Here is a 13,162-nt window from a genome sequence, read left to right on the forward strand (position 1 = left end):
TGCTGGTTAGTTGGAGATAAGTTTCTCTCAGATTTGACTGCCCAGGCTGACTTCAAACCTAGATCTCAGCATCCTAAAAATCTAGGATTATAGACATGAGCCACCAGAGCTTAGGGTGGAACAAATACTTTCATCTAGCCTTTCTTACCTATAAAGTCCACCGGGGCCATGAAGGCACTGTGCAGACACCTGCCTACCTCTTGGCTAAGTTTCCACTCAGTATCTGTTACCTAGGTAACTGGCACACCTGGAAGCAGTTCCTCCTCCTCCTGCTAGGTTATATCCTGGGCTGCCCCAGGCCTTCCATTGGACTGTAGGCAGGTCCCAGGCCCTGAGGTCACATCCAGATCCAATGTAGTCATACCTCTTCCTGTCCCTGGCCCAGATAAGTTCTGGCTGGGGGGGGGGGGGTGGGTCTCCCTTTCAGCCATGCCTCTCAACCATGCACTACACTGCCAGGGCAACAGTTGGGTAAACTTTTCCTGCCTGAATAGCACATGGTGTTCTCTTCATGGGCTACCTAATGAAACCTACCTACTTAATTTACCTTACATTACAATTGCTTTTTTTTTTTTCATTTTTTAAAACTAAAATAGGTTTCACAACATGCTACCAATCATTTTTTTTCTTTTTTCTAAATGTCAAATATGCCTGTCATTTCTGAGTTCAAACCTCAGTACCTCAAAAAAATAAACATTTATTTTTAATCTATATCCTATTTACATCATTGCTATAATCTGAAAATCTGTGTCCGCTCAAAATTCATATGTAGAAACCTAACCTCCAAGATGATGGTGTTCAGAGCTGGGCTTTTGGCCAGTGATTAGGTCACGCAAGGGCTGCAGGAGCTTATCGGCCCTTCTGCCACTTGAGCTAACAGCAAGAATTACACAACAGACCACACTAGACACTGCAGCTGTTGGGAGCCTGATCCTGGCCTTCCCAACCTCCAGAACTAAAGAAGCAAATTTCTGCTGTTGTAAATTGCCCAGTCAAAGGTCCTTTGTTAAAGCACCTAGAATGGACCTGCCTCTACTCGATGCCACCCTTGAAGAGAAAAAGATAAACCAGTAACAAACAGTTCATGTAAAACCTCGTTTTCTTTTTCTTTGTTCTTCAGGCATTGCTGATAGTTGAACCAGGGGCTTTGAGCTTGTCAGGCACTCTAACACTCGCACCACCCGCTGAGCCTCTCTTTGATTTTTGAGATAGAGTCTTGTTTCCTTTCCTGGTGATTCCACCATGGAAAGGATAACAGGCACATATCCGCATACTCAACTTCTTACACTTGCTAAGCAGACACTCTGCCACCTGACCCACACCCCTAGGCCAGTTTTATCCTTCTTCTTTTCTGCCTGGACTGGCTTTGAACCTCAAGTCTCAGATCTCACCCTCCTGAGTAGACAGGATAACAAGTGTAAGCCACCAGCTCCTGCTCATACTTCCTTTCCTGATTGACCTGGATTGAATTGTGCACAGCAATGGATTTCATTTTGATGTTTCCATGAATGCACGAGTGTTCTCCATTGAACATTGTTGTTCATTAAGTGCTTGAGGGTTTAGGATAATCATTAGTTTTCCTTTTGCCAGGTTGTATAGTTACTCCTCTTCCTCCTAAATAGTTTGGTTTTACTTGGGCATACTGTGCATATTCCATTGTTCTTGAGTAAGCAGCAATTGTTTGGTATATGGTAATCAAGAATTTATAACACAGCATCTTTACAATAAAATTTAAAAATAAAGAAATAAATGACTAAAAAGAATGTATAACAACTTTATATCAAATATCTTCAATAAAGAGAAAGCTTTTCTCAACATACTTTTTACATGATATTTAAATGGTTCTTCTGAAACTGCAGGGGAGTTTAAGACACAGGATATCAATAATTAAGGACAATGACAGCATGGTACTGTACAAAGCCTAGACCAATATAGAATGTCGATTTTATAGTGCCCCCTTTTGTGAGCCTGAAGTATGTACAAAATACTCAGTTACTTGAACAAAACTGGAGTGATTTGTTACTGCTAAGGTGACATAAATGTTAGCTATAAGTTGTGCCAACAGAAAAATAATGTTAATACTTTAAAAAAAATACTGAGTAACTACTAATAAAATTGGCAATCTTGTGACACATTACAATGAAAAGGAACATAAGTGGAGGAAGAACAGAGGTTTAAAAAGCCAGATAAAAATGTTTGTATGCAGAGGCTTTGGGTTTGATCCCTTATACCAAAAAAAATTAAGCCAGATAAGAGATACATTTCTGTAAATAAATTTCTTATCAGAAGGCATAGTGCATGGCAGCAGAGGTCATTCCACACACGGATGCTGAGACAGGGTCACCTCCTGGGTGCCATCCATCCTCTGTGCCAAACCCTCTGACATAGCCGCACGGTCATTCACACTCACCCCCCTTGCACACTTCTTTCCCCCACTATATTTTAGAATAAGAGCTAAAGAAGATGAGAAAATGTTAACCAACTTTATATAATAAGGAAGCAAAGCAAGCCAAAAAGTCATTACCATAAAAAAAATAGGAGCACTAACAAAGTGACTCTGTTGATAACTATATTATTTGGGAAGAAAAATTACACCCATTCCCTTCCTAATGTTACAGTTTGTTATCAATATAGGTTTATTTACTGCATTTAGTTACAATTTCAGAAATTAGTTTAGGCTAACAATTAACCTCTTAATTCTGTCACTTAATGTAAGGGGAAATAGGCTCTAGCCTATTTAAGTAGGTATCTGGTAATTAATTCCAAACTAAGAAAGACAGTTGAAAAAAAGACAACTATAGTCTCATCTCATCCAAAAACATAATCACAGTGATTCTCAGTGGAATATTTTTTGAAATGACTTCCTTTAGAAATGTTATGTTGATTCAACTTCAGAAAATGTATTAATGCAATTCACCACACAAATAAATGACAAGAAAAAAGCCCTTCTTCATCTCTAGAGAAATGGGAAAAAATAACAAAACTCAAATTAATAAATTATTACAAAGACAACTATTAGCAAAGTAGAAGGAAATATCTCTAACCCAATAAACAATAGGAAAGGTATAAAATGCCATGCACATCATACACATAGGCTGAAAACACATGAATAAGAGTGTCCACTGTTGTAATTCTATTCAACATTGATTTAGAGGGCCCAGCCTGGACACTTACACATAAACACACACACACACACACACACACACACACACACACACACACACACACACGTGAGAACTGGAAAGAAAGAAACTTCCCATGACATGATTGTTAAAAGAAAGAAAAGAATCTACAAATTATTTAAAATTATATAAATTAGTCAAAGTATTTAATATCAATAGTTAAAAACAATGATATTTATAAACAGTAAAAAGCAATTGGTTAGCCAGGTGCTAGTGGCTCAGGCCTGTAACCCTAACTACTCATGAGGCTGATATTTGAGGATCACAGTTCAAAGTCATCCTGGATAGGAAAGTAAGACTCATATCTCCAATTAACCACCAAAAAGTGCGAAGTGGAGCTGTGATAGCCTTAAGCAAAAAAGCTCAAGGGCAAAGCCCAGGCTCTGGGGTCAAGCCACAGGACCAGCACAACAGGGGAAGAGATGGGAAGGGAGGGGAGGGGAGAGGACGGGAAGCAACTGGTTAGAAATTTTCATTTTAAAATATTTTAAAATCCCGGCACCGGTGGCTCACACCTGTAATCCTACCTCCTCAGAAAGCTGAGATCTCAAGATCTCAGCTCCAAGCCAGCCTGGGCAGAGAAGTCCCTATGAGACTCTTATCTCCAGTTAAGCACTCAAAAACTGGAAGTGGCCCTGTAACTCAAAATGGTAGAGTGCTAGCTTTGAGCAAAAGATCTCATGGACAGTGCCTAAGCCCTGAATTCAAGCCCTGTTAGCAAAATGAGCTCCCTTCCCATAGCTTAATCCACTCCTTCCCTTCTTCACAGCTTAGCATGCTCCCTTTCTAGGCAGCACTAGACCCATGTAGTAAAGGAAGTAAATAATCATCTTCCAACCCCCTTTACCTTGGGAATGCCACTTCTCTGGGGCAGCTACCACCATATAAAGCAACAAGAGCCCCTTAGAGTGACCTTCAGGTCTGAGCAGCTGCAGGACCCTTATCTACTATTTGGATAGTGGACATATATCCTAGTCCACCATGATGAAGCCCATGGCCTACACATCCACACCAGGGTCTCTGCCTCCTAGCACCTTCTAATCCCTCCTAAACCTTCTGGGTTATATAGGTCACCCCAGACAATAGCCGGTGCTTCTTCCCACTTCTCTCTTGTGAGGAGTCAAGCCGGCTCCCTTTCCCGGCAATAAACCTTTCTTTGTTCTCTGTACCTGGATATCTGTGTGGTTCTCTGGCAAAGTCTATTAATCTTTCATTTAATTTTTCAAGCCCCATGACCTACCACAGAGAGAGAGTAGTAACAGTAGTATAAGGTCTAAGAATTACCCCCCCAAAAACATTGACTTATAAGTTACTGGCTAACATGATATGAAGCCTGAAAAGTGCTATGACCTGTTATCTACAAACTGGAGGAACTAGTTTTCTCTTGCTGACATTACAAATTAACAAATTTAGAACTAATCTCACTGCTCTGTAGGAATACAACATGAGTCTCACTGGGCTAAAATCCGGACATCAGTGGGTCATGTTCTTTTCTGGAGGCTAGGGAGAATCTGCTTCTATGCTTAGTCAGGCTGGTGCCTTAATTTGGTTCCACGCAGGGGCAGAAATTCATTCCCTATTCCCCTGCTGGCTGTGAGGTCAGGGACATTGCCTCATTCTAGAGGTTGCCCATATTCTTTGGCTTTGGGCTGCTTGCTGCTTGCCTCTCTTCTGCTGTTTTTCTGACTCTTGTGCATTCTAACATTTTCATCTCCTCAAGATCGCTAATATTAATCACATCTACACAGTCCCCTTTGTTATGCATTGTGCTATATTCACATATTCTGGGCATGCAGATGTGAACATCTTTTGAGAACTATTATTCTGTCTGCCACTCTGGAAAACTGAGGTCAGTCCATGTTTTCATGGACCCACAGGCATGCCAGGAGGAAAGAGAACGTTGAAAATGTCCCCTGTCTTCTCTGGTCCTTGCTTCTACTTCATTACTGGACTTTCCTTCCCAGAATAAGTGAGGTTAAATTAGCAGGGAAATGAACTATTTAGAAATGATTTACTGAACCCCAACATGAATCTAATAAGGGAACAAATGATTTGCTTCTGCCTGTTCTTGCACTATTTTAAGTTTAGGACAAATATATAGACAAGGAAAGAGTAAGGAATAAGGTGGGAGCAAAAATTGAAAGCCATTAAAGAAAAAAAAGCAGTATTATCTCCCTTTTCCTTTAGAATTTAATCCAGTAAGTTTCCATACTCAAGGAGGGATGGGTAAACAAGAGGAAGAGCCTAGCTCTTTGGGGGCATTTTCTGGGTGTTATTATGCAGCATACACCATTCTAGATGACACCACAAATTTTCCTTAATGCTTTAATCTGTACAGTAAATGTGTATAGGTGTGACCTATATAAATGAGGAAACCGAAGCTCTGAATGGTGGTATTTTCCTACAAGCCCAGATGCAAGCCCAGCTCTGCTGGTTTCCCCAGCCCAAGGGAATTTCCTCACTGTGACTCTGTCTATCAAGAAGGCAAGACTAAGATTTGTTATAACCCCCACACTGTAGCCTTCAGTATCAAAAGACAGTCCTTGATATTGTTGTCTTCCATGTCCAGCCTTTCTTCCGAAATGTTATAAGCTCCCAATATAGGTCTGGAGTTACTTTATCTTCTTTTGGTTAAGTCACATTTCCTTCTGTTGCCCCAAGTTAATGTTCTTATAATTCAGACTGCTTCTTTTGCATAATGATACTGGGCTGTAGGACTAAATTTTCTTTTATTTCCTTTAACTTTTATCCCAAACAGCTTGGAATTATGCCTAAGATATTAAAAACTCTAAGTATTTAATTTATTCAACTAGTTGAGATGAGACTTTTTTTCTTTTCCTTGTGTTTTCTTTTAAAAAAAAGTGCAATATCATTTCTGATAGATAAGTAGAATTCCATTATTCCCTCCCCCATCTCTCTCTCTCCCTCTCTCTCTCTCTCTCTCTATACACACACACACACACACACACACACACACACACACACACACCATGTTTTCTTTATCTGCTCGTCCACTTAATTGATTCCATATCTTGATTATGGTAAACAATATTGCAACAATAATGATTGTACTGGTAGCTTTAGTGTGGCCTTATTTGTGTTCTATTGGATAAATGCCTAGGATGGAATTGCTGGGTCATAAGGGAGCTCTATTGTACTATTCATAAGGAAATAGACTTGGAAAAAATTATGTTAAGTAAAGTAAGTCAGACACAGAGAAACATAGGTTGCATGGTTTCCCTCATTTGTGGTAGCTAGAATGTGGCTATAAATCTGCAAGTAAACACACTGTATGATTTTAAAAAATACACTGGTACATGATAAAATATATAGGTCTCTAGGCATACACACAGTGGGACTAAAAGAGGATATTTTTAGGAGAGGAGCACAAAACACAATAACTATGTGCATCTGATCATATAAAATAATGCTTATCTAAATGAACTCCAGGAAATGGAACCAATAGGTTTTTTCTTTGTTGCTGTTTTCTTTTCTTTATTTTGGTATTGTTTATTCCTTCATCTGTCTTTGGGAAGATTAAGAGGGGACACAGAAATGGAAGGACAAAAGTGAACAAATGCAGCAGTGATACTCACTGGACACTATGTTGAAAATGAACTATACAATCTGTGGGTGGAGATGAGAGGTAAAAACTAGGATAAAACAAGAGAAGGGGTGACATTGCTCAAAAACAAATGTACTCTTTATCTGACTTATATAACTTTAACCCTTCTGTACAGCACCTTTTAATAACAATAAAATGCATGAAAAAATAAAAAAGCAGCAAAGGTGCTGACGCTAGTCTTTGGGTAAGTTTCTCATAGAACTTACAGGAGCTAGGAGATCCCATTGTTAACCACACACTTACCAGGAAGAAAAAAAATAACAACTTCTGCTTATCTCTATGGTGATAATTCTAAAATTTCAGCATAAAACTCCAATTTCTTCCACAGTTCTGAACCTTATATGACTTGCCTGTCTCATACATTGCATCCTGTCACTTCATTGCTTGCTCTCTGCCAGCTACTTACATGACCACAGCTTGCTGTTTCCAGATCATTTTCTCCCTTTTTTCTGGTCCATTACCAGAGCCTTACACTCTTGTTCATAGAGCTATTTTGCTAGCTAATTAGAAATAGAATCTTGCAGATTTTTCTGCCATGGGTTGGCTTTGAACTGTGATACTCAAATCTCAGCTTCCAAATGTCTAGGATTAAAAACGTGAGCCACTGGGACCAGGTTTTGACTCCAGATCTTTCGTGACCACTCAAACACACTTTACTCAAAGTTCACCTCCAGACTTTCCATTACTAGCCCTGGCAGCTACTGAGAATTTGAAACATGCCTTGTGTGAACTAAAACGTGCCCGGAGTATAAAATATACACACTATTTTTAAGAGCTAGCAGGAATTTAAAGATGTAAAACAACTTACTAATACATTTATATTGATCACCTGTTTAGATACGATGTAAAAGAAGTTGTGGTATTATTAAAAACCACTACAACCTGTTTGTATGGTTTATGAATGTGGTGGCTAATTTGAGTGTTCAAATATAATCCTGGTCCTCGCTCTACTTTCATTGGACGGTTGCTTGTAGCTAAGATCAAGTGTTACTATTTCTATCATACAACGCTGCTCTATCACTTCGCACCCTTTTGCATCCTTCTCTGCCCACTAACACTGTGGAGTGACAGAATGCATGCTTTCTGGTGGATGTCAGGCACTGCTCACGGTGCAAGACGGGTTCCTGGCCATGTAGGACCGAGCCTGAAACACTGCAAGTATTCTTGTTTGTTGATAATGGTGCTGGGGTTAATACCCAGGGTCTCCAATGTACTGGATAAGCACCCTACCTCTGCGCTATACTGACTGTGTGTGTGTGTGTGTGTGTGTGTGTGTGTGTGTGTCTGTGTCTGTGTGTCTGTGTCTGTGTGTGCCTCAACTCCATGCCTGGCTCTCTCCCTGAACGCTTTCATTCAATGCTGGCGCTCTAGCACTTGAGCCACAGCTCCACTTCCGGCCACAGCTCCACTTCCGGCCACAGCTCCACTTCCGGCCACAGCTCCACTTCCGGCTTTGTTAGTAAATTGGAATCTTCCAGCATGTTCTTGCCGGGGCTGGCTTTGAACCATAATCCTCCTGTCTCAGCCTCCTGAGTAGCCAGCTCTCGATTTGTAATTGTCTATTTTTGTCTTCTGTGTCATCATCATGAATCATTATCATAGATAATGAATGACCACGGAGACGGTGAGCGGCCGCCGCGCGTCGTCCAGTCTGAGGCCTCTAGGGCTACCCCGGCCGCGCAGCACTGCCTAGGCGCATGCGCTCTGGGCCCCGGGCCACACGTCGGCACACTTTTCCTTTCAAAAGAATGGGCTCCCGCGGACGTCTTGAGGGCCCGCGCGTGCGCCGAGGGCCTCAGTCTAGAAAACCAGCCCCGCGGCTCCCGCTGCGCGCTTTTCCCCTCCGGCCGCACGGCGCAGTCGAGAGCGCGGCTGCAGATGGTACGGTCCGCTTCCACGCATTCCTCCCCCCGCGCCCGGCGGCAGTGGGTCCTTCCGGCCGTAGAAAAGCATTGTGGGAAGGCGGCGCGGCCTTTCTTTCCTTCCGCGGAGACGATGGCGGCCGGCGCGCTGCGAGCGGTGTGCGCCGCGGGGCCTTCCACACCGGGGCGCGGCCCGGACAGGCGCTCCCTCCCGGAGCCTAGCTGGGCGCTCCAGACCCCGGGCGCGGACGCCAGCGGCCTAACGCGGTCTCTTTATCCAGGAAAATCCCCGAGGGGCCCGACGCGGCCTGCGGCCTGTTCCGACGCTTGCTTTTTCCTGGAGGGCTGACGGCTCTCGCCCCGGCGCTGCCCGGGGAGCCAGCGCGGACGAGCGCCCGCCAGCCCCACGCCCCGCAGTGGAGTGCGAGCTCGGAGGGGCTGGGTACTGTTGAAGACGCCGGACGTGGCGGAGGGTGAGCAGGCCAGGCTGGGTGCTGGAGCCCGTCCGGGGCGGCTCTCCTCGTAGCCTTTGTGTTGCCCGTTCACTTTTGGAAACTAGTGAATGTGGTGTCAAAAAAGGCGCACATAAATGCTCTGCAGCCTTTTCCTGCCCTTAAATTCTGATATCTTCGGTGTTGGAGCTGCATCAGCAACAGTACGTGCTTTTGTGTGCGTCTGTGCGCGCAGGTCATCTTTGAGGTGGCCAGCTCAGGTGTGTGGTTTCCCTTAACCAATCTGAACTATAATTCTCTTCAGGTGAAAGATGAAGTGTTTGGGGCGGATTGCTCTAGTTTGGATACCACGTGGGACGCAAAGGTGACTTCGGGTCAGGTGAGTGGCGGGATTGTAACTTGGAAGTTGGGGTAACGTACATTTAGTACACCTGTACCAAAGGTAGGAAATACAATGGCCTTGAAGGAGAATACACTTAGTAGGGGCCTTCACGATGTTTAGTTTCGTGGCTGGTGGTTAAATGTAAAGGGCAGCTAGTGATGTGTGCTGGTATTCAGAGCTAAATACAATAATGGTGTGACATCTTTCAGTACAAAAACCTTGTGCTGAGGTCTTATTGTCAGGTTCTTAAGATGTGACACAACACAGATTAATGTTTTCAAGCTTTTCTTTTTTATTTCTAGGATGTCCTTGATTTTGAGCTTCACAAGTTGCTTGGATCGCAAAAGTTCCACGACTCTTGCCTGGCAAACGTGTGGGAACATATATTTAAGAGAATAATATAAATAAATGTTTTAATATTTGAGATTTGTGTTTTAAGTCATTAACTGCCATAAAACAACCTTCTGTTACTGAAAGTTCAAAGGGAATGTTTTTACTAACAAATCTCTGAAATCTCAACAGCTAAAGTTAGTCAGGAATACAGATGGCTTTAGGATAGCTCTTGGCAAGGTTTTCTTGCATGTAATTCAAATAGCCTGCTCTTGACTCAAAGGTGTGTGTTTTACTGTACTCACTGTGGAGGAGGTTGTATGTGCACTCAGAGTTAGCTTTTTTCCTTTTTTTTTTGCACCAGTCCTGGGGCTTGGGTGCTGTTCCTAAGGCTCAAAGGCTATTACACTACCACTGAAGCCACAGCTATTTAGTTAATTGGAGGTTAGACTCTCACTGGCTTTCCTGCCCTGCCTAGTTGGCCTGAACCACAACTCTCAGATCTCATCCTCCTGAGGAGCTAGGAACCGCCATTGTCAGGAGCCTATCTAATAGGAATGAACAAATTGCATGTTCAGGCATTCTGAAAATTTTATTGAAAGCACTGTACTATGAGCTGGAAACAAGATGTAAAACACAGTTCCTCTGGAAGGAAACAGCTGATAAGGGAATATCTTCACAAAATATTGTTAGATGAATCCTGTGATGCCATTTGACAAGTCAAAAGCATGAGCTAGTCAGAGTGGGACTGGAAGTATGATGGTAAGCCAAGCTTCTCTGATTGCTTCGGTTGTTTTTCCCTCTTGCCTTGATAAGATGGCTCTTGTAGGAGCTGGAGATGGTGAGGTTGAAGAGGTAGGTAGAAAAGACCAGACCACTTCAGGTTTGGACTTTATTAAAGCAAGAAATAAAAATCTGGTAGAAAACAGTCCAGAGCAGATAGCAGATTACCGTCTAGATTAGACCAGTTAAACAAGGGTATTTAACCCGTCACAAGCTTAGTGGGCCCAATTATAGCTGTTGGGCAGCATTTTCTTGTGATAGAACCTGCTCTGAAATGAGAAACCATAAGGTCACAAATATAAACAAAACCCTGGGTAGAGAGTTCCTAGGTAGGTCTGAGTTTAAACTGGATGAGCTATAAAAGGTGGCCAGAACAGAAATGAAATGTTAGGACCTAAACATACTTGGACTGGTGAATACAGTGGAGGGTCCACATTAGAAATGGCTTAAAAACAGCATTAGAGAAGTTAAGGATACTGAAGATCAATTACCTCAGAAATTTAGATGACAATGGAAAAGTTGTAGCCTGAGGGAATTATGACGTATGACAAAGAGGAGGGCCGAGGCAGGAATCTGGGTGAGAAAGCCCTGGAGCACAGGTGAGGACGGCTGTGGAGGACTGCAGCCAGGAAAGATGCTCTGTGTGGGTCTACTGTGGTCATGTGGAGATGCAGTTAAAAGAATGGAAAGACAACTTGCATTGACCCATAGCTTCCCTCTCCCACTCAGTAAACACAAGACAAGGACACTAAAAAGAGTAACACTGAAAAACAAGATTCTTACATCATTTGTAAATGACCAGTGGAACTTAATGCCACAAAATACAATATTACAGGGAGCTTCATGTGAATAAAAACAGTCCAAAAGTTAATGTCTCTGTGTGAAGCACTAGTTTTAAACTACCTGGAGCTGGGGAGATCACTCTCTGCCCACTTAGCATTCTATTGCCAAGAGCAAAAGCCAGCTGCAGGCCAGGAGTCCTGGATGCTGATTAGAAGCATCTGGTGGTGCTTGTAGGCAGATAATAGATGGTTGGTATCCAGTTTCAGAAAGGAAGAGGCAACATCATTTACAAGACTGTCCTTCCAGTTATAATGCAAAGATCATTCAACTCAAGTATGATATAGATCTTTAAAAGAAGTAAAGGATGCTTTTTGTACTCGGGAGACACAGGTCCAAAATACTTGCTTAATTACCTAATTCACAGTTTCGAAAGTACCAGTGATAACCCCTCCCAACCCATTGCTGGCTCTTCACTAAGTTCAAGTGTCTATCTTGAGACGGGCAGCTTGAATAGTTTTCACTGTTTTTGCTGTGTGCTTTCCAACCAGATTGCTTGTAGATAACTGAGATTTTTCTTCAATCAGGCTGTCTTTAGACCCATTTCTTTTCTGAAAGAAAATATTTTTAAAAGTCAGAAGAAGAAAATGCAGCCAAAGCAAGCTTTTAAAAAAGATACATCAGAAGCCAGTGTAGAATCCCACATTGAGAGACAGGCTGATTAAAGTCAAACCCTGTCTCAAATCAGAAATTATTACACTTTAAAATTTTTATGGTACTAAACTAGATATTCAAAGTTAATGCATGCCGAGCACAAATGGCACATGCTGGGCACAAGTGGCTCATGCCTGTAATCTACTCAGGAGGTTAAATCTGAGGATTATGTTTTGAAGCCAGCCTGACACTTTTCCCTCCAATTACTAAAAAAAAGCCAGAAGTGGAGCTGTGGTTCAAGTGGTAGAGCAGTAGCATTGAGCAAAAAAGCTCAAGGACATCACCCTGGCCAAGTTAAAACCCCAGGATTGGCATACACATACATCAGAGCTGCAGTCTGTTCACTAAATATTCCCTCTAAATAGTTATATAAATAACAAAGACAGGTTTAATCTTTTTTTTTTTTTTGGATCCTGTCGTGGGGCCTGAACTCTGGGCCTGGCGCTATCCCTCAGCTCTTCAGCTCAAGGCTAGCGCTTTACCACTTGAGCCACAGCGCCACTTCCGGCTTTTATTCTTTTTGCTTATGTGGTGCTGAGGAATCGAACCCAGGGCCTCAGGCATGCAAGGCAAGTGCTCTACCACTGAGCCACCTCCCCAGCCCCAGGTTTAATCTTAAAGTCAATCTAATATGCATAATTAGAATTCCCTAAAACTAAGGCATAATTCAAGCAAATACACAAATATTTGGTAATTCTTAAGCCAGGATCTCAGTCTACTTTTCTGAGCAGAAGAGGCTAAGATCTGAGATTCAAGGTTTTAAGCTGCCCAGGCAGGAAAGACTATGGGACTTTTGTCTCCAATTAACTACCAAAAAGCAGAAAGTGGCTCAAATGGTAGACTGCCAGCTTTGTGCAAAAAGCTCAGGGACAATGCCCAGGTCCTGAGTTCAAGCCCCAGAACGGGCACATATACACAAACACAAGATCTATTTGAGCTAAATACAAATCACTAAGAAGTCACTTCCCTGTGTTCTTAGGAGTGGTTTGTCTCTGCTGAAGCAAAGCATTGCCTATTTAATAAAAATTCCAGAAGCATGGTAAATACAGATC

General features: G+C 42.5%; 1 protein-coding gene and 1 non-coding gene across 4 annotated transcripts in view; one reads left to right on the top strand and one right to left on the bottom strand.

Annotated features, from left to right (window-relative positions):
* The first annotated feature begins 9,193 nt into the window (after window positions 1-9,193).
* LOC138837537 (small nucleolar RNA SNORA13) lies at window positions 9,194-9,327 on the top strand. Its single transcript, XR_011375341.1, has one exon. It is a non-coding gene; the product is annotated as a small nucleolar RNA SNORA13 (small nucleolar RNA).
* A 1,384-nt stretch (window positions 9,328-10,711) lies between these two features.
* The window catches only part of Epb41l4a (erythrocyte membrane protein band 4.1 like 4A), a 237,591-nt gene continuing 235,140 nt past the window's right edge, over window positions 10,712-13,162 (bottom strand). For all 3 annotated transcript variants that reach the window (XM_070036044.1, XM_070036043.1, XM_070036045.1), the window contains one exon: window positions 10,712-12,007. In XM_070036044.1, coding sequence (XP_069892145.1) covers window positions 11,879-12,007 — 129 coding nt within the window. In that variant the 3' untranslated portion in view covers window positions 10,712-11,878. The remainder of the gene's footprint in view (window positions 12,008-13,162) is intronic.

This window comes from Dipodomys merriami, unplaced genomic scaffold (assembly GCF_024711535.1).
Source record: "Dipodomys merriami isolate MVZ:Mamm:240054 unplaced genomic scaffold, mDipMer1.0.p SCAF_27, whole genome shotgun sequence".
Lineage (NCBI taxonomy): Eukaryota > Metazoa > Chordata > Mammalia > Rodentia > Heteromyidae > Dipodomys > Dipodomys merriami.